The 24,676-nt window shown below is 40.1% G+C and overlaps 1 protein-coding gene across 1 annotated transcript in view; it reads left to right on the top strand.

Moving 5' to 3' along the window:
• Window positions 1-24,676, top strand: part of CFAP54 (cilia and flagella associated protein 54) — a 363,910-nt gene that overhangs the window by 236,063 nt on the left and 103,171 nt on the right. Inside the window, exons 53-58 of the mRNA XM_056119478.1 lie at window positions 4,408-4,577; window positions 14,660-14,765; window positions 16,645-16,789; window positions 17,746-17,903; window positions 18,069-18,245; window positions 18,344-18,470. Coding sequence (XP_055975453.1) covers window positions 4,408-4,577; window positions 14,660-14,765; window positions 16,645-16,789; window positions 17,746-17,903; window positions 18,069-18,245; window positions 18,344-18,470 — 883 coding nt within the window. The remainder of the gene's footprint in view (window positions 1-4,407; window positions 4,578-14,659; window positions 14,766-16,644; window positions 16,790-17,745; window positions 17,904-18,068; window positions 18,246-18,343; window positions 18,471-24,676) is intronic.

The raw sequence follows: 24,676 nt of genomic DNA on the forward strand, positions 1-24,676 counted from the left end.
TACTGTGTTTTGCAAGAGAGGCATTGAGTGGCAATCATGTTTGGTCTATAGACTACTTTTAGCATGCTTCTCCCACCCTGGGAGGGTCCTCACAACACCCTTTATTTGGTGCTCTCTTCTCTATCTGAGCTTCCTTTTCACCTAGCACGTGTGGCTGGCCTTCAAGTCATGGAGCAAAATTCCTGGTACTAATCTCAGCCATTCCTGGGTGTTAGTCTCCCGTTTTGTTGCTTTATGTTCCCCAGATGAATGCAATCTTTCTGTGTCTATCCCACTCTTTCTGACTCATTTCACTTAACATGATACTTTCCATGTAGTACCACTTGTATGTAAATTTCATAACTTCATCTTTTCTAACAGCTACATAGTACTCCATTGTGTAAATGTACCAAAGTTTCTTTAACCAGTCATCTGTTCTCAGGCACTCAGGATTTTTCCAGATTCTGGCTATTGTAAAGAGTGCTGCAATGAACAAACAATTGTAGATGTCACTTCGACTATACCTTTTTGCCTCTCTGGGATGTATTCCCAGGAGTGCTATAGCTGGGTCAAATGGGAGATCAAATTCTAATTTTTTGAGAATTGTCCATACTGTTTTCCAAAAGGGTTGGACCAGCCGGCATTCCTACCAGCAGTGAAGGAGGGTCCCTTTCTGGCCACATTTGCGCCAGCACCGGTTGCTTTTGTTCTTGTGGATGTGGGCCAGTCTCTGTGGTGTGAAATGATATCTCATTGTTGTTTTGATCTGCATCTCTCTGATGATTAGTGATGTAGAGCATTTTCTCGTGTGCCTTTTTGCCATTCGGATTTCTTCTTTGTGAAAGTTTCTGTTCATTTCCTTGCCCCATTTTTTGATGGGGTTGGGTGATTTCTTCTTGTGGAGTTCAACCAGTACCTTGTATATCCTTGATATTAACCCCGTGTCGGATGTGTATTTGGTGAATATCCTTTCCCATTCTGTAGGCTGTCTTTGTATTTTGGTCACTGTTTCTTTTGAGGTGCAGAAGCTTCTTAGTTTAAGATAGTCCCATTTATCTATCTCTGTTTTCACTTGCTCGGCCAGTGGCGTGACATCTTTGAAGTTACCATTAGCTTCAATATCATGGAGAGTTTTACCAACTTTGTCTTCAATAAACATTATGGATTCCGGTCTGATATTGAGGTCATAAAACCATTTTGATCTTACTTTTGTGCATGGCGTTAGGCAGAGATCTGAGCCCACTTTTTTGCATGTAGCCGTCCAGTTTTGCCAGCACAATTTATTAAAGAGGCTTTCCCTGATCCATTTCACTTTTCTTGCCCCCTTATCGAAGATTAGATGATTATATATTTGGGAGGAGATGTCAGTATATTCAACTCTGTTCCATTGGTCTGCAGGTCTGCCTTTGTTCCAGTACCATGCTGTTTTAATTATTACTGCTTTGTAGTAGAGCTTGAAGTTAGGTAGGTCGATTCCTCCCATTTTCTTTTTCCCAAGAATTGCTTTAGCTATTCTTGGGGCCTTATTATTCCATATAAATTTCAGGAGTGTTTGCTCCATTTCTTTGAAGAATGTCATGGGTATCCTTATAGGGATTGCATTGAATTTGTACAGTGCTTTGGGAAGTATTGCCATTTTGACAATGTTGATTCTCCCCATCCATGAACAGGGAATATTTTTCCATTTCCTCGTGTCCTCTTTTATTTCCTGAAGTAGCATTTTGTAGTTTTCTTTGTACAGGTCCTTTACTTCCTTAGTTATGCTGATTCCCAGGTACTTGATTTTCTGGGGCACAATTGTGAATGGGATTGTTTTCTTCGTGTCACTTTCTTCTCTTTCACTATTTGCATATAGGAAAGCCGTGGATTTTTGGGTATTGATTTTATAGCCTGCCACTTTACTATACAAGCCTATTGTTTATAGGAGTTTCTTGATAGAGGTGTTAGGGTTCTCTAAGTATAGTATCATATCATCTGCGAATAGTGAGAGCTTAATTTCTTCTTTCCCTATCTGGATGCCCTTAATATCTTTTTCTTGCCTAGTCGCTATTGCAAGTACTTCCAGTACTATATTGAACAGTAGTGGAGAGAGTGGGCATCCTTGTCTTGTCCCTGACCTTAGGGGAAAGGCTCTCAGTTTTTCCCTGTTGAAGATGATGTTTGCTGTAGGTTTGTGGAAGATGGCTTTAACTATATTGAGGAAAGTCCTCTCTATCCCCATTTTGGCAAGGGTTTTCATCATGAATGGGTGGTGGATCTTGTCAAATGCTTTCTCTGCATCTATTGATATGATCATAGGATTTTTATCTTTTCATTTGTTGATATGATGGATTATGTTGATTGATATCCGAACGTTGAACCATCCTTGCATCCCTGGGATGAATCCCGCTTGGTCATGATGTATGATCTTTTTGATGAGTTGTTGAATTCTATTGGCTAGTATTTTGTTGAGAATCTTCGCATCCGTGTTCATCAGGGATATCGACCTGTAGTTTTCTTTTCTTGTGGTGTCTTTGTTTCCTTTTGGTATTAGAGAAATATGGGCTTCATAGAAAATGTTTGGGAGAGTTTCTTTTTTTTCAATTTCCTGGAAAAGCTTGAAAAGAACTGGCAATAAGTCCTCTTTAAATGTTTGGAAAAATTTGCTAGTAAATCCATCTGGACCTGGGCTTTTCTTTTTGGGAAGACTTTTGATTATAGTTTCAATTTCCTTGATGTGAATAGATCTATTCAGGTACTCTAGATCTTCTTGATTCAGCTTTGGGAGATGATAGGAATCCAGGAATTTATCCATTTCTTCTAGGTTCTCTTGTTTTATGGCATACAGACTTTCAAAGTAGTCTCTGATGATCTCTTGAATTTCTTTAGTTTCTGTTGTGATATCCCCATTCTTATTTCTGATTCGATTTATTAGGGTTCTCTCTCTCTCTGTTTCTTTGTGAGTGTTGCTAGTGGTTTATCTGTCTTATTTATTTTCTCGAAGAACCAGCTCTTGGTTTCATTGATCTTTCGGATTGTTTCTTTGTTTTCCATGTCGTTGATTTCTGCTCTTAGTTTTATGATCTCTTTCCTTCGGCCTGATTTAAGCTCTTTCTGTTGATCCTTTTCTAAGGTCTTGAGCTGTGAGGTCAAGTTGTTTATGTGCATCATTTCTACCGACCTAAGATATGCTTGCAGAGCTATAAAATTTCCCCTTAATACAGCTTTCGCTGCATCCCATAAGTTCTGGTAGTTTGTGTCTTCATTCTCATTTGTTTCCAGGTATCTTTTGATTTCATCCTTGACTTTGTTCCTGACCCACTCGTTGTTCAGCATCGAGTTGTTTAATTTCCAGGTGTTTGATTTGGTTCTCCGTGTCTGTATGTGATTCACTTCTATCCTCAGAGGTTCCTGTGACAGCAAGTACACATCACAGGTTGTGATGTAGGCAGCACGAAATGTGCCTAAGTTTCAAGACACATTCAGTAACATACAATCCAGATTCATCACCTGAACTCAAAGCAAACAGCTCTACAACTCTGCCTGGCTGAGAGGGTCATGCTCCTTGCTGTCACAGGAACCTCACAACCCGTGATGTGTACTTTCTCTCTCTCTCTCTTTCCCTCTCTCTCTCTCTTGCTCTTGCCCTCTCGTTTTGCTGTTTCTCTCTTTCCATTTTTATCTATAAAAGTATTTTGAATGTCCTCTAAAAAAAAGAACCCCCAAACCAAAAACCAATACCCTAAACCCTAAATTCACATTAAACAAGTCTCTGCCTTGGCAGCTGACAGAAGCAGTGTGACTAGCGTTTTACAGGACCTTCTGATTTCCTCCCCCCCACTACCTCCTACCCCCACACCTGCGACTCATGTTTCAGTATTTGCTGCGGCAGTGTTTACGGTCACTTGGTAGACTTGAGCTATGATGGAAGAGCATCTCTGAGCATCAACTGTGAGGCCGAGGACGGTACCTGCGATATAGGCTGCTTCTCACCCTCGCTTTCCCTTGCATTCTCTGTTGTTTTTTTTTTCCTGCCTGTACCACAGAATTCCTTTTTTCAGTTTGCCTTCAGATATCTTCTTTCGTCTTCTATTCCTTGTTTTCAGCACAAGAAAAAAATGTGTGCAGTACTAACAATGCTGGGCTGGAGCGATAGTACAGCGGGTAGGGCTTTTGCCAGCCGACCAGAGTTCGATTCCTCCACCTTGGATTGCTCCGCCCCTCTGGGAGAGCCCAGCAAGCTACCGAGAATATATTGCCCACTCAGCAAAGCCTGGCAAGCTACCTGTGATGTATTCGATATGCCAAACACAGTAACAAGTCTCACAATGTTACTAGGCCCACTTGAACAAATCGATGAACAACAGGAGGACAGTGACAGTGACTAAGAATGCCACTTTGTTTGCATCATCTCTGAACTCATGTATTTGCGCCTTGCTCTTTTTTTAGTCGGTCTTACTGACAGAGGCTGAAGATAAGCTAAACAGCCTTTTAGTAGAGTTGGATCATTCATCACACAAGAGCCTCGCCCAGTACTCAGCAGGTGAGCTGGAGATTGTGGTGGAGGCCCGGCTCCAGCTAGCTGCAATTGCCTTGCAGAGACACCGCGCAGCCTACAGGTGAGGCTCATCCTACAGAAGGGACAGTGTCCTCCTCACCCCCGTTTGTGAAATGTGCCTAGATTTTATGTCAGATGAAAATTTTGCATAAAGCATTTATGACTAAGTAGTGACTATGAATCAGTTAGATGAATAAAACATACTTGGTTTTTATCTTTCAGGGAAGCTTTCACATTTTTCTTTTTTTGCTTTTTGGGTCACACCCAGTGATGCACAGGGATTACCCCTGGCTCTGCACTCAGGAATTACTCCTGGTGGTGATCAGGGGACCATATCGGATGCTAGGAATCGAACCTGGATTAGTTGCGTGCAAAGCAAATGCCCTACCCGCTGTGCTATTGCTCCAGCCCCAAGCTTTGACATCTTATTCCACTTAAAACTACAGTTGTCAGCTCAAGAAATAGTACAGAGGGTAGAGTGCTTGCTTGGCATGCGGCTGATCTCATATTCCCCAGCACATGATATGATCCCATGGGCACTGCCAGGGGTGATCCCTGAGCAGAGTCAGGAGTAAGTCCTGCACACAGCAGGGTATATCCGTCCTCTGAAACAAACAAACAACAACAAACCAACAACAAATCTAAAAATACCATACAGTCTCTTTGTATGCCCAACATTGTATTATTAATTTTGAAAATCATGGTGCCTAAATAAAATGAGAAAAGAAAATAAAAAGAATAAGCACAGGAAACTACTCAGCAAAGCAAGTGTATGCATAAAGCACTCATCAGGATTGGTTAAAAACACTAGTGTTACCTTTTTGTTTACTTAATACTTGTTTTCAGGCATAAAACCTAGATTTCTCAGATCTCAGTGTTTTACAAATAAAACCTGTGGTTGTGTGTGTGTGTGTGTGTGTGTGTGTGTGTGTATTCTGAAAAGGTAGGATCTCCTGAACCATTTAAGGAACTATTATAAGTGGGTAAGTGTGCATGTTTAAATGTGATGTAATAGCTAGTTTTAGGTGTTTTGTGTCACTTGTTCACTGATTCATTCATGCTTGTAACCACTATCACTCTTTCACTGTCAGGTTCTGATCCAGGCATAGACGATACAAAGATGAGTAGAATTCAGTTCCCATAGTGGTACGCTCATAGATGCATATGCATAAATAATTGGAGTAGTAAAAGTGATATTTATGAGTATTTTTTTCTATTTACTAGACTATAAACATACTTTCAAGAATTTCCTTGTTTTTTCTTGTAGATTATCTCTTCTGAAATCCAGTAGTGATTCTTCAAATAATATACAACCTTCTTATCCTACCATTTATTAACTAAGTAAAGAAATAGCTTGGGATCTTCAATTTACTAGGCACTTTTCTAAATTCTTGAGGTTTTTCAGTATTCAAATATTGATATATACAAGCCAGGCTATCTATCTATCTATCTATAAAACAATATTTACAAAAATTTCCCCTTATGACATATATATCTAATAGTAAACAAGTTGGAAACAATAAACACAAGTAAGTCAATTATATAGTGCAGCTAAAGTGTGAAGTTTTATGGGGAATTTCAAAAGTAGAGGCAGAGGGAGGAGGAATTGCTACTTCAAAACTGTGTGTTTGTGTAAAGACTCAGTTTCTATGTTTAAACACATGGATGCTGTCATGTACCAGCAGTGGCTCACACTGGATGGGCTTCATGAACACAAATGGCAGCACTGGTGCCAGCATGCTAATGCCAAGCGACTTTCAGGCACTGCTGCTCCTCTCTCCTCTGCCGCCTTGTGAGCATGTGGGCAGGAAAACCCACTTGCTCCCTGCTTTGGTGAGAAGTTTAAATTACACAAACCCTGGCCAAATAGGGAACATTTAGTCCCATGCCATCCATGGAACATCTTAAACCCCACACTATAATCTTCCCTGTTTAAAGATATTTCACCCTATTTTGGAGACTTCTGTGCCTTGGAGAGCCTGATTAGGTGAATAATAAATCTTTTCATACCATCTTGTGACATACTGGATATCATATAGAGTCTTGACAAGTAAAATAAATTTTCAGTCAGAGTGGGCCTCGCTGATGATGTGACTTCTGAACAAAGTACTTAAAATAAATGAGGAGCTACCAGCAAATATCTGTAGGTGGAATATGACAGTCCATGGCAAGATACGTGTTTGAGTGAGCACATGGTTTCATGGTTAGAGTACAATCTAGGTAGAGTTGTGAGACATTTAAAGAGGTAATTAGAGGAAGAAGTTATATACCTTTGGGACAGAGTGAAGATGTTGACTTTTACTCTGAGAGAAGTGTTGGGTCATAAAATTTTTATTTGAATTTCATTTTATAGGGAAGCCTCTGGCTTCTAGGTTTAATATTGATCATAACAGGGAAAGAATTTGAAAGTAACTTGATCAAAAGGAGACCCTGTTATGATAAGAAGAAAGTGGTTAGTGGTTCTGACTGGTATGGTAGTGAAAAGTAATTGGATTCCGAGTAGTTGATTACACAGCCATATAATTTGCTAATACAGGACCAAGAGATAGTACAGGGAGTGAGGCACTTGCTTTGCACACAGCCCTTATCACTGCATGTGGTTCCTTGAGCACAAATCCAGGAGAAATCACCAAGCACAGCTGGGCATAGCCCCAAATTCCTCCTCCTCCTCCTCAAAAAAAAATTGATAATGCACTAAATGTAGAGTTGTGATATAAAGGAGTCATAAGAAAGTTCTCACTAACCAAAATGAGACTGATTGTCAGAGTACAACATATTTAGGGAAAAGATCAGGAATTCAATTTTGGGCTTGTTTGGATTGCATTTTTTTTTCAGTGTACTATTGATGATGCTATGGCACTTTGATTTTTAATGATAAAATGTGAACTTTAATAAGAAAATTATATGTTTTGAAAAAGTTTCATCACCATGAGATTTTTCTAATGCTTAGATTTTGAGATTAGTGGCAATATTAACAAGCATTTTTAAAAAATGTGTTAATGAAATGTTTCAACATTAAGGGTCCCTGCATAATTCAGGGGGCTGGCAGTTTCTAAGTAGTGAATGATGCTCTAAAGTATTCTTTAAAATATATATGACAGGTTTTAATGTTGCATAGAATGAAAAGTCATGTTCATTCTATGTTACACACAGAGGTGTATGGGGGGGATATAAGATTTTGCATTGCAATAATATTTTTGAGAAATTATGATTTTTCATATTTTAGCAGTATTTTTCCCTTAATTTAAAAATTGATTTTATCTTAAGTTTGCAGCTCTGTAGAATTGGGAGTATATGTCTTATCAACTCTATATGTATATAGAATTCACTATTCATACTATTAAAGTAGCAATTCTGTCCCACTACCAAGACCCTTCAACTCATTCTTTCCACCCATCCTCTTCTCCCTCTCTAATCACCATATTCTTCACCACGTCTAGGAGTTGTTTATTTTGTGCTAGTTCATGTCATATTAAAGAATATTCACAATTATTTGAAGAGGCTATTAAAGCTCTCCTACTGTCTGGGTGAGAATTAACTCCTCTGAGCACTTATATGTCAATCAGACCAACATATTGCAACAGACTAAATGTTGAAGCATATGTCGAGTCTTCTACTTAAATAGATTTTCCTTTTTTTAAAATTCCAGATATGAAATATATTTGAAAATATAAAAAAAGATATTCTCACCATTTAATTCGGCATTACTGAAAATATTGTTTTCATAAAAATTATGAAGTCAGGGAAGAAAGCTCAAGTAGTGGAGCACCTACCTAGCACATGCAAGACTCTGAGTTTGATTCCTTATACCACATAGACCCAGAGTACTGCTGGGAGTAGCTACTATTGAAAAAACAAATAAAAATAATTCTTGATATTATCATACAAAGAACTTATCATATGCATTTTGTAAATAGGAGTAAGAGTTAAAATTTGATTTAAGTTGGCAAATATTAGTGGAACTAATTCTTTCTCACTTAATTATTTCTTAATTATTATTACTTAATTATTATGTGGGGCCGACCGATTCCTCTGCCCCTCTCAAAGAGCCTGGCAAGCTACCGAGAATATCTAGCTGACATGGCAGAGCCTGGCAAGCTCCCCATGGTGTATTCCATATGCCTAAAACAGTAATAACAAGTCTCACAATGGAGACGTTACTGGTGCGCCCTCGAACAAATCGATGAACAACGGGAAGACAGTGCTACAGTGCTACAATTATTAAGTGAGAATTATTTCTCACTTATAACTTTTTTGGGTTGCTTTTTAAAATTTATTTTGGTTTGGGGGCCACACTTAGAGGCACCTAGAGATCACTCCTGGCAGTCTCAAGGAACCATATGTGGTTCTGAGGATCAAGCCTGGGTAAGCCGTGTGCAAACAGGCACCCTAGACATCATATTGTTGCTTCAGCCCACACTAATATTTTAAAACTTTTCATCCTCCTAATAATAGAGTTTCTAGCACACAGTGATTCTACTCTAAACCCATTGACAATGTCAGCATCTCTCCACCAGTGCGCCCAAGTCCCTCTTAACCTTCACACCACCTCCTTGGCAACCTTGTTTGATTTGAATTTCATAGTTTAGTTCATTTATCTATAATAGCGCTGGTTTTTATGGTTCTGATGTATCCAGTTGCCTTACCTCTACACCACTGAAATAGCCACAGGCTGCCACAGGCTGCTTCCTGTTCTCTCTCCTCCTCCCCTCATTCCCCTTTCTTGAAATTTTCATTTCTGCAATCCAGGAACAAGAGTTTTACCATATTTCATACCTTCTGTTCCCTTGTCTTGTTCATTTTTAAGTGTGTAAATATGTGATGGAGTAATCTTGTATGGCATAGAGTGTTAAGATATTTATATTTATTTAAATATACAATACTAAATTTATAATAAAGTAGATTTAACACAACTTACCATTTCCCCATTGAAGTTTGAAGAAAGTACATTTCTATGATATTATGTTCTATAGAAAATACAAGTTGAAAAATACATGTGAAAATAAATATTTCTTCAAGTATCCATATTTATAAAAATATAAGGCTATGTCATCTTCTCAGGAAAATTCTAGAAATCTTCTCTCAAATCTCTGTCCCAGAAAGCAACAGTAGCCATCAAGTATATTTCCTGCCAACTATCTTTCATCTTCCTTCAGCTCTCTCCATGTTTTATGCACTTTTGCTATGGAAGATGTGAATGATTTCTCTTTTAGAAAGGAATTAAAAATTAAGGACATGAAAATGATAAAATGGCCACAGAAAAGCATGTCATGGAACATAAGTTTTGAGGTGTCAGGGTTTGAACCCAGGTCAGCTGCACGCAGGGAAAGTGCCTTAATTCTTTTAGTAGCTACCCAGACCCTTAATAAAATATAATTTGCCAGCCTGTGAGACCACTGATGTCTACCAAGGAGACCTAAAACTTGGGTAAAAAATAATTTAAATTTGAAAACCAGATAGACATATACAAATAACTTTCAAATGTGTTAGAATTACTCCTATTTTAAATACATGAAGGAGGCTCTTTACACCAAACCTACGAGGACTGATATTCTTGCCCATTTTGTATTAGAGTTGTCGCCAGGGGAAGCCTGCTGTCGGAATGAATGAGGTTTTCTTGTGTGAACTTAACACCCTCTTTACCCCAGTTTCTGTTTGGCTCTGCCAAGAGTGTGTGGACAGTCCCTTTTCCAATTGATGGTTAGCTTGACATTTCATGATTCCCCTAATAAAATTATGTGTCAAGGAAATTGAAAGGCATTTTCCCTCAGGTGAAAGGTAGTGGGAGTTGCTTGAATATTATGAGAACAAACTGACCATTTTGTCCTGAAAGTTAATAAGAAATAAATGGGATCAAAGTTACTCAAATTATTTCTCCTGCATTTAGGGCCATCTCTTAGAATACTGTCTTTTTTTAATGTTCATGTCTCTTCTCCTTGATATTTAACTTATTTTCTTTGTGTGAAAGGGCATTTGAGACTTTTAATTCTGTGTCAAAAAGAAACTTTCTTCCTCCAGGATTGTGGTCTGTTTACAGAGGATAATCCTGTAACACTTTCTGTCTCTGAAATGAATCAGAGAAACAGAAAAATTTCCACTGTGCAATTCAGCAGTGCCTTTTGGATTTGAGCAGAGTAGCTGCCCTAGATTTTATTCATTAAGTTGTGGGGTTAGGGAAATTCCTAACCTCATACTTCTTCCTCTCAAAATCTGAATTGGGCTTCCAAGATGGGTTAGATCTCATAGGCACTTTATCCCAGGATACTCCAGGACTAAGCAGAGTGCTTCCTGCTCCCCATCATGTAGGTGCCTTGGAGAGAAGCTCCCTGCTCCCCATCATGTAGGTGCCTTGGAGAGGTGTGCAACTTGCAGGGAGGACAGATGTGGGGGAGTGGATTTATTTTAGTTGAATCAGCATGATATAGAGTTACACAGCTTTCATGATTTTCAGTCATACGATGATCAAACAACCATTTATCTACCAGTGTACATATCCTATCATCAATGTCCCCAGTATTCCCCCTCTATACACACCTGACCCCACCCCCTGCCGCTAAGGCAGGCACTTCCTTCTTACTCTCTACTTTTGGGCATTATGGTTTGCAATACAGATACTGAGAGGCCATCATGTTTGGTCCTTAGTCCAAACTAAGTTTGGTACTTAGTCCTTAGTATCAGCACCCATCTCCCATGCAGAGCAATCCTTCCAACCATCATTGACTTAGTGGTACCTTCTCTACCCCAGTTGCCTTCTTCCCGAGCACTTGAGGCAGACTTCCAACCCTAGACCAATCCTTCTGGCCCTTCTCTCTACAGTTCTTGGGTGTTAGACTCATACTGTATTATTTTATATTCCACAAATGAGTACAATCATTCTGTGTGTCCTGCACTGTAAGGAGTTGGATTTTTTTGTACCTCGACACACACTGACTCAGCATTATGCAGTTTGTTGATGTTATGGCTGACTTTTTTGTTGGCTTACTTTTATTTTCAAATAGCAACCCATTAGGTTAGAAAATCTCAGTGTCTGAGAAAATAATCTCAAATAACTAATGGCTCAATAAAATCTTAAGTTAAAAAAATCAACAATTTTTAACTATTAAATTAATTTTAGACAAAATTAAACAATTTTGATGCTGGTTGGCAGTTTAGAGAAAGAAAACAACCAATGTGATCTCCCCCTTAGTTTTTCTTGGCTGATTCAGTGATCTGTAAGAACAGCTAGCTGGAGGAAGTGCTGCCTATCTGGCAGAGTACTTCTGTATGCAAAACTAAGCCCTCTTGCGAAAATATCAGCTCTGTGAGGGGGGAAAGTGCGTCTCTATCTCCTAGATCTGTCCCTTGCCTTGATACATATTTTTAAACAGGTGAAGTATTTCATTTAGTAACCCCACTTCATGGAGTACTTCATTTAGTACTTCATTTTGGTAATCCCATTTCACAAGGTCATCTAAGTAGAATGCAAGGCAAAAGGCATTAAACCTAACAAATAGGATCTTTAGTATTGCCAAGAGGTACATTTAGTGATGACTTGATAATAATAAAACAGGCACTGAGGAACAGTACATCAAGCAAACAAAATCAGACTTTTAAAACAAAAATGTGATGTTTTAGTATACTGCTGAAGAGTTCAGGCCCAAGCTAGAGAGATGGTACAGGGGTTAAGGTGCTTGACCTGCATGCAGCTGACTCTGGTTTGCTCCCCAGCACCTCATAAGGTTCTTTCCTTGCATGTAGCTGACTCTGGTTTGCTTTTCACTACCTCATAAGGTTCTTGCCTTACATGCAGCTGACTCTGGTTCAATCCCCAGCACCTCACTCCTGAACACAGAGTAAAGAGTAAGTTCTTTGCACCCTGGGTATTCCCCTTAACCCCCTATGCCAAGAGAGTGCAGGTTCATATATTGGGGAGATAGTTCACAGATCTGGAGTATACCCTATTGTACACACTAAGCTGTCAGTCTCTACCACTGCATCATCCACAGGCACAATCAGGAGTAGCCTCCAATCACTGCCAATGTGTTTTTCTTCAAATAAGAATGCATACTAGGGAGTCAAATATCTGGGTTCCCATTCTGCCTCGTGTATGTTTATGTGTGTTCTGGGATCAAACATGCAAAGTAATGTACTCTACCACTGAGCTATATCCCAAACCCCTAACTTGGCCACTCATTCTTCCTCTTATTCTGTCACCTATGACAAATAACTTTACATTTCTGTGCTTCCATTTATAATTATCCAAAATATGGATAATAAAATCATATCTAGGCTGGTGGTGGGGATTAAAGTAATCATTTTACAGAAAGCACAAAACTTAGCTCCTAGCATATGGCAAATACTCAGGAAATAGTAGTTCTGATTATTTTTAAACAAACAAAAAGAATTAGACATCAAAGAGAGAGAATCTCTGTGATCAATATTAGCACAGCATTTTCAGTTTTTAATTCAACAAGTATGTACCAAAAAAAAGCTTAAAAATAGATAACACTTGAGCATTGTACACTCCTATAATCTACAGAGACCATATTTTCTCACAAGCATCCATGGATATGGAAAAAGCTGATTATATACCCAGGAACAAATGAAAGAACAAGAAGTATACTAACTATAATTCAGAGATGCCAGAGGTCTTTGAGGCTTATTTGGGCAAGGGACATGCAGATGATATGGGATCCGACTTCCTACTACATTTTTAGGGGCCACACCCAGCTGTACTCAGGGATCACCCTGACTGTGCTCAGGGATCACTCCTGGAAGTTCTTGGGGGACCATATACAATGCTAGGGATTGAACTTGGGTTAACTGCTGACACAGCAAATACACTACGCCTCTGTAATCTCTCCAATCCCCAAATTTCTCACCCCTCTTAAAAGGCATACCAGTCATAATTGTTTAGGTTTACCCTGCTGACTTTATTTTGATGACTTCTATAAAGATTCTATTTTCAAATAAGGTGATGTGTTAAGATTGCTGAGAGTTAAAAAATACCTGTATTTTTAGCAGGTCTGTTTTTTTTTAAAGACATGATTCTGTAGCACTGTCCTCCCGTTGTTCATTGATTTGCTCGAGTGGGCCCAGTAATGTCTCCATTTTGAGACTTGTTGTTATTGTGTTTGGCATATTGAATACATCACGGGTAGCTTGCCAGGCTTTGCCGTGTGGGCGAGATACTCTCGGTAGCTTGCAGAGCTCTACAAGAGGGGCGGAGGAATCGAACCCGGCTCGGTTGGGCTGGCTGCGCGCAAGTCAAACGCCCTACCGCTGTGCTATCGATCCAGCCAATCCATTAAATTATGTTAAATGTAATTGTATATTAATTAGTCTAGTGGAGATGTCAACTAGATAAGTTGGTGTGTTTTCTACTTGGCATTCATTCAACTTTCCATACAATAAGAAACTTTAAGATAAGCATCGTTAGGTATATAGTTTGTTCTGTACTTTGAGGGTGGATAGGTTTGTGCCTCAAAAAGAAGGCAGCTCTGGATATATATTAAAATATGTTGAAAGATGAATGTGACATGAATTCTAAATTTAGCATTGTATGGGAGAAGAAGGATTTAATGGAGAAAATATAGATAAATTTGCATAATCAACAGGAAGTAAGTATTCCCATCTCCTGGCTTCTGTTTTCATTTAGTACATTTTTATTATTGTTAGCGTGTGATTGAGCAATCATTTGGTTTAAAAGTTTCCAAGTTATGGTGTTAAATGATAGAGTTCTATAGCCTCAGAAAGCTGGGAAACATTTTAGTTGGTATGATAAAATGCATTATCTATTCATCTTATTATTAAGAAGGCCATAGGTTTTGCTTTAGATCTTGGGAAACTTCTTCATTTCTCTTTATTCATTCATTTTAATTAAATTTTTTTAGCTTCTATTATATACCAAACACTAGATGCTAGATTAAGTGTGAATAAGACAAGTTCACTACAGATCAATTTACAGTAAATAATTAGTACTATAAGCACTGCTGATGAATAAGACTAGAAAGCTATTAAAACTTAAAAGGAGCACCTAGAAGTTCAGAATGGGGAAGGGGTGGAAAGGTTTTTGGAGGGAGAGAGACATTAGCAATACCAAGCAAACGAATTGGTATATTAGATACAATATTAATATTTTTTCACATGTATTCTCTATTCTAGTTCTGCAATAGTATTTTCCATACTTAAACTTCTTCAGGATTCCAAACTTTTTAAAAAGAAGGTATCATCAGAAGGGAGAGAAAGCTTCATCTCTACACCAACTTTCGTATGTATGAATTCAGTTTTTATTCTGACAACAATTAATAGTTATTTGGCCTGCTGAGATGTTGTCTAATTATTTAAGTGAAAGAAAGGATAGCATAAAAAAATTGGCTTCAGAGTAAGACTCTCTGTTTAAGTCATGTTTATTTTATTAATAATAGACAAAAGTAAGCTCCCTTAAACTTTAACTTATTTTTTCACCTCCTTAATGAACTTATGAAATTGGATATAATCAACACCTAAGTCTTACCAGATGTATCATTTCAGTATTTGTGATCTGATTTCACTGTCAGATAATGCTTCTCAAAACCTGTTCTTTATCTCACCTTTATTTGTATTACTTTATCATCACCAGTTGAAGCCTACTGTGGATTACTCAGGTTCTTTCACATTAAATCTCTCAAATCTTAGACTACTAGTGTTCCACAAGTTACTCTGCAGCACAGTAAATTACGGTTGCGGCCTCTAATTCAGAATGCATAGATTTGAATCCCACATCTGCTGACACGTGATGTTTACACAAACAATCTGCCTTCAGTTCCCCAGTGCAATTTTTGTTTGTTTGTTTTGGGGTCACATCCAGCAGTGCTTGGACTCTTAACCCACTCACCTGATTCTCTGACCCTATAAAGATGAAATAATTTTACCCCCTCTTTTGAAATTCAAAAGTATTGAATTAGATAATATATATTCAGCATGTAACACTGCCTGGCACTTAATAAGCCTTCAGTAACTATTAGGCAGTTATTTATTATTTTATCATTCACTGTCACTGTCACTGTCCTCCCGTTGTTCATCGATTTGCTCGAGTGGGCCCAGCAACGTCTCCATTGTGAGACTTGTTGTTACTGTGTTTGGCATATCAAATATGTCATGGGTAGTTTGCCAGGCTTTGCCTTGCGGGCGAGATACTCTCAGTAGCTTTATTAAAAAAATTAATGATCTTGAGTGTCTGGGGCCACTCCTGATAATACACAACCTGATATGTGGGCCTGCTTTGTCGACTTTTAAAAGATGTGTACAAATTTTTGATACATGAAAACTGATCATTATGCAATTTGTAATGAAAAATTCAGACTGCTGAAGTATTTTTTTCACTATCTAGAAAGGAAAATTTAGACCTCTGTTTTTCAGTATATAGAAAAGCAAAGAAAATCTTAAAAAAAACTGAGCAATTTAGTAAGTCATCATCTGTAGGTCTTTGGAAACTTTAGGTAATATTAAGGTATAGTGTAACCAGTTTTACCAAAAGCTAATTTATGAAAAGAATTAAATTCCTATGGCATATTTCTGGTCAAGAAAACACTGAACTTCTAAATCAACACCCCAAATGCATCTATATTGAACAATCATTTGCATTCATTCAATTATTCAGCATCAGTATCTAGTCTCCTTATTTCAGTTCAGGGTAGTGGGACTGGAGCCTCTGCTGGGGGCTCAGGACTCAAGGCCCCGGCAATTAAGGGCACACACTGCCTCACCTATACTCACTCAGCCTGGTACAGCTTAGGCATACCAATGAGCCCAGTGTATCACTGGGATGTGAGAGCAAGATACATTCCCCAAGACAGCCTACATGATAGTGAAACAAATTGATTTTTTGTCTTCCACATATCAATATCCTAACAAAATTAAGCAGAACTAAATGATAGTAGTCAAGAAGGGCATGCTGTATAAAAAGTGTTAATAATTATGAATAATTTTATTTGTTTTATAAGTGTATTTTTATATTTTATGGAATGTCCAAGGATAATTTCTAAAACTAAAAATGTAATGGTATTAAGTGTTGTCAATTCTTTATTCTTTCTCTTAAAATACACTTAACCTTCAGTTCGAAGTTGACTTTGTTTACTGCAAAGATAACCATCCATTTTGTTATTTAGCACACTGAACAGAAAGAAGATGAATTTTTAGATTCTATTACCCTACATGCTCGAGAGTATTTTAATATTCATTTGTGGCTGAGGTGCTGTCTGGCCTTGGTGACTGCATTTGTGGCGCAAGTTCGTGGAATTGGCATAATAACAGGTACAAATATTCTATTCTAAAAATATTTTCATAAAATCTCTTTTCTTAGTTAATGGGGGTTTATCAGGATATATTTTATTTTAGCATTAACATTTTACACATATATACTTTATTCTGTTTCCAAAATTTAAAAATTCAGGTAACTAAAGAAGAATAATTGTTTTTAAGTCTTCCTTGTGGCATTTTATTACTGATGAAGGCAAACAGGCAGAGATTTCAAAATATTAGCGCAGGTTTTATCATCTAGGAAGGCAGTATAGTGTAGGGGGGTCCAGGGTGTATATTCAAAGTAATTACACTTGGACTCAAATGCTCTATCCATTACTTTTTTGCTGTGTGGCCTTGGTGAAATCTCTTAAGCCCCTTATACCTTATTTCCTCCTCTGTAAACTGAGGTAATTTTACCTACTTAATAGTCACAGGTAGCTTGCCAGGCTTTGCCATGCGGGCAAGATACCCTCAGTAACTTGCCGGGCTCTCTGAGAGGGGCAGAGGAATTTAACTCAGGTCGGCCAGATTGGCTGCATGCAAGGCAAACGCCCTACCCTCTGTGCTATCACTCCAGCCCACAGTAACAAGTCTCAAAATGTTACTGGCCCTGCTCGAGCAAATTGATGAACAACAGGAAGACAGGGACAGTGACAGTGACAGAATTATTTTATTTATCATCATTATTCATAATAATAATAAAAATTATTATTGTTATTTTTGGGCCTTTGTTGTTTTTGTTATTTTTGCAACATTGAATAGCCAAAAGCACTCTCCACTCCAAAATGTAGTACCTTCTCAGTGTTTTGGTCTTTTATATCTTTCTATTCTTCTGTATTATACAATATTCCTCTGATGATAGGCTATTGTGCATATTTAATTTCTTGCTTTCTTGGTAACTACATCTGTCTCACTAACTACATTTTTAGAACTATTTCCTTTAACTACATTTTTAAAAAAAATTTTAGAGAATGATTTGACTGATGTGGGGAGCCTCATCAATGATGTGTTTATGGAGGCCAAGAATTCAGATGACAAGGAGCTCCAGGCGGAATTCTTGATGCAAGCTGTAATCATTGGTCTACAAGAAAAGCATTTAAAGACAGAGATCATAACAAAACTTCAGGTAGGCAGAAAACCTCATTCACACTGATTGACCAAAGGATTTTGATCAGAACAGGAGAGAGTTTAAAATTTTATTAAGGATAAAAAGCATGACAGTTAGTAGAGGCATTTTCTATTTCAGCAGTTAGAAGTGATACTATCAGAATGAATAATCTTATTTTAATAGGATATAATACAGTTGCTTGAAGGAAATGCGTTTATTTCTCCTCGATCTTATTTAACCCTGGTGAGAAGCATGCTTTTGATGGATGACCTAACAAAAGCTGAGAAATTCCAGGATGCCTCTTCAAAAACAGACAAACTACACTTATTGGCTCAGTGCCATAGCATTCTCATTGAACAGGTAAGAGTTCACCTGTGTTCCCACTACCTACAGACTCATTCTTTTTTTTTCTTCTTCCAGATTACATGAGCTAATTCTCTCAGTGTGATCTCTTTCAGATGCTAGTTTTCGGAGAGACGATTGAATTTCCTGTATCAAACACTGACTATGCAAGTCCTATCCAACCATTAAAAAATATCTATCTTCCACATATCATGTTGTTGGCCAAAACAAAAATGAGAATTGGTAAGATAACTTCAATACGGCATTCAAGTTCGTGCTTACTGAAAACATTTATTTTCTTGCAGGCATTTATGAGTGCAATTTATAGGAGGCAATATTAATGAATACCCTGGGTCGGTTTATTTAACAAATGTTTCTGATCACTTAATATATGTTAGAGAAATTATAGGAGAAGAAAGCAGACGTGGGAGACAGAGCAAATAAGTAAAGCATCTCATGTAGGAGTGTGTATTATGTCATATAAATATTGTATAAAATATCTTATACAATAGAAATATACAAGAAGATATATATTTGATGGAATAGTTTGATAGGAAAGTGACATTATAGATACCTTTATTTGTAAATATAAATAGTATCATTATAAATAGTACAAGTATCTATCGGCTGGAGCTATAGCACAGCGGGTAGGTCATTTGCCTTGCACGTGGCCAACCCGAGTTCGATTCCTCTGTCCCTCTTGGAGAGCCCAGCAAGCTACCAGAGTATCCCGCCCACACAGCAGAGCCTGGGAAGCTCCCCGTGGCATATTTGATATGCCAAAAAACAGTAACAAGTCTCACAATAGAGACATTACTGGTGCCCGCTCGAGCAAATGGATGAACAATGGGAGGACAATGCTACAGTGCTACAGTGCTACAAGTATCTATCATTATAAATTGAGGTCAGTGCAAGATCTCAATTTATAATAATAAATTAGATAGGTAGAATACGCTGGTAGGAAATAATGAAGGGACCGCTTCGGTGGAAAAATCAAGAAAGGCCATTCTGGGAAGAGATTATGTTACCCTAAACCTTAAAAGGAAGTTGCAGTGGATGCCCAGGAAGCTGTGTATTGTAAGTTAGGGAGTCAGAACAAACTTGGCACCTCTGAAACTATGAGAAGACCAGTGCACTGTGAGCTGCTTAGTGAGAAGACGTGAGCTGGGGAAGGTTCCAGGCTTCAAATTCTGTAGGCAAGGAGCAGAGCTGACATATAAGAAGGAGAAGCTGCCATACTTTGTCTCAGAGTCTCTCCAGCAGACCGTGGTTTCTGAACCAAAAAGGTTACCTGCCTCTCGGTACCTTCAGCTACCTACCATATGCTTAAAAGAGGGCAGAAAACCTCTATCAACTCTCTATTCTAGCCTTGATTAATCATACCTTTTAACTGTATTTTTTAAAAATTGAGTCACCATGAGACAGAGTTACTAAGCTGTTTGTGGCTGGGTTTCAGTCAGTATTCCAACACCCATCCCTCCACCAGTGTACATTTCCCACCATCAATGTCCCAGTTTCCCTCCCACCACTATCTCCACAGACTGCTCTGTGGCAGGCACTTTCCTTCTCTCTCTCTCTTTCTCTCTCTCTCTCTCTCTCTCTCTCTCTCTCTCTCTCCCCCTTCCCTCTCTCCCTCTCTCCCTCACCCACTCTCTTTTTCTCCCTCTCTCTCTCTCTCTCTCCCCCCTCTTCCAATCTCCCTCCCTCCCACCTCCCTCCCTCCCTCTCCCTCTCTCCCTCATTCCCTTTTCCCTCCCCTTTTGATCATTATGGTTTGCAGTAGAGGTACTGAGAAGTTATCATGTTTGTTCCTTTCCTTACTTTCAGCACGCAGTTCATATCCAGGGTGATCATTTCCAACTATAGTGGTTCCTTTTCTATCCCAAATGTCTCCACCCCAGCACCCGAGGCCGACTTAATTGACAGTATTCTTGATGCTTTGACATGTGAGGGTTTGGGACCAGAAAAGACTTTCCCTCCCAGGTCAGCCAGTTCCTGGGTTCTTAGCAAACTAGTCTGCTGAGAATATGCTTTCTGCCCGTCATATCCCCATTCCATTCCCACCTTTAGTGGGCTGCTTTAAAAACTGTTGCATTAATTTTTATTTTTACTGAGGTAATACTGGTCTACAAGATATAAATATTTTGGGAGCACAGTGTGACTACATCACCTCCATCTCCAGTATATGATGATTTGGCTCCTTGATTGTCCTTTATTGGACTCTTGCACTCTGGTCACTTTTGTCGGTGCCCCATTTCTCCAGAGATAGTTGTTAGGCTACTGGCAGAGCCCAAGGACATGATACAAAGTTAGACAATCCTGGACTCACAGTAGCCATAGGGCAGGTTCAGGTCCACATCCCCACTTCGTTTTTGCCTCCTGGTCCCTGGGCCTTCCCTGAGTGATCCTGCCTGGCATGCTGTGCCCCACCTCTTGGGAACTATCAGTCTTTTCAGTGACTGTTGTCTCCTGGCAGTTTCTTCACACCCGAGTAATAGAAAGCCTCCATCTTAGAACATTACACAACATCTTCATTTCCAGTTATCTATTGTTGGATGGGCTGGAGCGATAGCACAGCAGGTAGGGCGTTTGCCTTGCACGCAGCCAACATGGCCGAGCTGAGTTCGAGTCTCCTTCGCCCCTCTTGGAGAGCCCGGCAAGCTATCAAGAGTATTTCGCCTGCACGGCAAAGCCTGGCAAGCTCCCCGTGACGTATTTGATATGCTAAATACAGTAACAACAAAGTCTCCAATGGAGACGTTACTGGGCCCACTTGAGCAAATTGATGAACAACGGGGGAACAGTGACCCTTCACCCACCGGTGCCTCTTTGCCTTCTGCATCAGCTTGGGAGAGGCTGATGGTTGTGCTAGAACAGGGAAGGATGTGAGCACTTGAAACCCATCTATCCAGAGCCTTTTCCTCTTATTTCCTGTCTGCTCCTTCCCCTCTGGGTTATTAGTAATCACTGTTTCATCATTGTCATCATGATTATCGGAATTTTCTTTTTGAGTTTTGGGTCATGCCTAGCAGTGTTCAGGGACCGCTTTCGGGTCTGTGACCAGGCCTCCCTCTGCAGTGCTCAAGGGGCCATGTGCTGCCAGGGATCAAAAAACCTGGGCCTCCTGCATGTCAAGTGTACTCTCGGCCATCTGAATTATTTCTCTGGCTGCTCATCATATCACTTTCTTCCCTGGGGGTAAATCCCCTGACTCCTGTATTGCTGAGCTTCCTCATTTATGCAGTCAGGCTGACTTTGGTGACCTTCAGAACTCCTCCTAGCTCTCTAATCCCACAGAGCTACTTCCCTGGCATTTTCAGCCCACAATCTGGGATATCACCAGTCCATTCAATTTCCACAGGAGCTCAAAGTACAGATTGTGCTAAGTTGTACAGATTGTGTTAAAGCCAACGTGCTCTCTGCTTCCTGCCTGACTCAACTCGAAGATGTGCCACCAGCACTCGACAGCAAGGCTGGGCGGCGTTTGCAGCCTCCCTGGGAGCGGAACAGCTTGCTTTCTCTTCTGTTATATTAAATACAGACTTAAAAAACAAAAAGCCAAAGCAGCTTTCCTGTCAAAACAGCATCAGTTTCACAACTTCTTGTTCACAGAGTTGATGTTTATTGGGAAAAGGAGCACTTCAATATTATGAAGCACAAAATCATCTGACTTGATGCGTTTTCGACAGTTTTCCTTTACAGTGATGGTATAGATTTCATCATAAGGGTAGAGGCACTTAAAATGGTTTTCCTCTGTGTCTGCCTCTGCTGGGTGGGCGGGGATGGGGGTGGAAGCACTTTAAGATTATTTATATGAAACAAATAATAGGCATCATGTTTTTATATGGGCTGGAGCGATAGCACAGCGGTAGGGTGTTTGCCTTGCATGCAGCCCACCCGAGTTTGATTCTTCCACCCCTCACGGAGAGCCCGGCAAGCTACCGAGAGTATATCGCCCGCACGGCAGAGCCTGGCAAGCTCCCCGTGACGTATTCAATATGCCAAACACAGTAACAACAAAAGTCTCCAATGGAGACATTACTGGGCCCGCTCGAGCATGTTTTTGTAAGATTATTTTGCCCACTGGGTGTGACCCCCGCCTACTGGAATTTGGAGGATCTGGGTGGAGGATGCTCAACTCCAATCCGAGTAGGCTTGGAGATCTCGGCCCCGGAACCCACGTGGCTTTGTCCCTCTGCCAGTACCTTCATGTGTGTGGAGAGTGGTCTCGGCATGGCGGTGGCTGGTCCTGGAGGTCTTCGGCTGCCGGAGCCCTGGTCGGGGCGGGGAGGAAAGCTCAACCCGCTCCCCTCCAAGGGACCCCAGCGAGGAAAAGCCAGGCGCAGGGGCAGGAGACTGCACTGGTCTCGTCCGGGAGCTGGATTTTATAGTCTCTGAGTCTTGGCCGCTGATGGGATTACATGGTGCCAGGGGGCCAGGTGGTGGGTGTGACCCCCGCCTACTGGAATTTGGAGGATCTGGATGGAGGATGCTCAACTCCAATCCGAGTAGGATTCGCGGCAGCGCGACATCTTATCAGGACATCTTTTTATGACATCTTATTATCTCATTTCTACTTTGGACAAACTTGCAGGCTATCGAATGTAGCCTGCCCACAGGGCAGAGTCTGGCAAACTCCCCGTGGCGTACCAAATATGCCAAATACCAGTAACAATGATGGGTCTCATTCTCCTAAAGAGACTTGAATATAATCTCAGGGCTAGGATAAAAGAGACGTTACTGGGGCCTGCTCGAGGCAATCGACGAATAACAGAATGATGAATGAATGAATGAATTTTGCCCACTAATGGCTGAACCTCAAGCCTTCTGTCTTAGATTTCAAAGTACGTCACAGATTCTAGAATGGGAGCAAAGATAGTTCCATTTCGTTCCTGGTTTCTCTTTCTCATTCCTTGAGCAAGCACTTATTGAGCATTATTTATGTGCAATGGTGACATTGGGGTGGGGGTGGGGGAACTGTTGGGGGGTGGAAATATGATAGGGAGCTTGTCACCATCTCTGTACTCAAAGAGACTGCTACCTGAATGGGGAAAAGGAGAATACAGCAATTTGTATTGAAAAGTTCCAGAGCCTGAATGGGGATGTCAGATATTTCCTAATTCTGTTGTCTTACTGTTTCAGAGGAAGGTGGTCCAGGCCCCAGGGCACACTGACTCCTCCAAAAATTTCCAAGGACTGGCCTCCACCCAGTACTTTCACTGTCACTGCAATCCTGCACCACATTTCCACTGCTCCTCGTGGGCATTCCATTCTCTGACTAGTGTTTCCACCCAAACTGCCATTCTAGTGTCTTCTAGTGCTTCTCCCAGTTTTTTTTTTTAAATTTTTTTTTTTTGCTTTCAATCTATACAGTCACGTTCTCTGGGAAGCCTCTCTAGGGATTTCCAGGTCCAGGCCAGGGGGTCTACCCCATACCGCTCTACCACTGTGCCCTGAACTTTCACTGTCCCACAGGCTGCCACATGGTATTTTGCTTCTCTGCCTAGCCATTTGCATCACTGTTGTAAACACTGAGCTCCATGTTGTCTCTCACTGGCATTGTGGTGCAGTGTCATGCTTCAGGCCTAAGTGGCATTCCCTAGATTCAGATCACAGCTCTGCTACTTACTGCTCATGTGATCATGGGCAAGCTATGGGACGTTCTCTAGGCCTGTTTTCTCCTCTGTGAAATGAGCATAATTATGGTGTCACTTCCTTGGAGTTGGCAAGATTTTACAAAATAAGGGCTTGGGGTGATGCCTAGAATGTAAGGAGCACTTAAGAAACTTATAGGGGTACCAGTGCTGATCTTTAGAGTCCAATACCACCATCCAGCTGTTCTCCAGAAACCTCCAGGGTGTCCCATAGTTCAACCCAATTGTGACACTGTCTTCCAGGAGTTAGTGTCTGATACCCAGCTCTGGACTTAGGCCTATGATACCCCCTTTCTGACTTTATTTTTATTGGATTCCAATTATAATTTCACATTACATTTATACTTCTGGTCCACTAACTATAGACTGGATATTCTAATGACTACTTCCTTTGGACTGTTTTAATTTGCTAGAGTGCACAAAGAACTCAGAGAGACATTTTACTTGTTAGATTATTAGTTTCTTTCTTTCTTTCTTTCTTTCTTTCTTTCTTTCTTTCTTTCTTTTCCTCCCTCCCTCCCTCTCTCCCTTCCTTCCCCTCTCTCCCTCCCTCCCTCTCTCCCTCCCTCCCTTCCTTCCTTCCTTCCTTCCTTCCTTCCTTCTTTCCTTCCTTCCTTTCTCTTTTACTCTTTTTCCCTTTTTATCTTTATCTCTCTCCCCATCCTTTCCTCTCTTCGTTCCTTTCTCCTATATAACTCAGGAACAGTAAGATGGAAAACAGGGTTAGGTATGCAGAAAGTGGAGAAAAGCTTCCACACCCTTTGGGTTTGGAAAATTTTGTGTTTTTCTGGAGGG

The sequence above is a fragment of the Sorex fumeus genome, unplaced genomic scaffold, assembly GCF_029834395.1.
Source record: "Sorex fumeus unplaced genomic scaffold, SorFum_2.1 ptg000003l, whole genome shotgun sequence".
NCBI lineage: Eukaryota > Metazoa > Chordata > Mammalia > Eulipotyphla > Soricidae > Sorex > Sorex fumeus.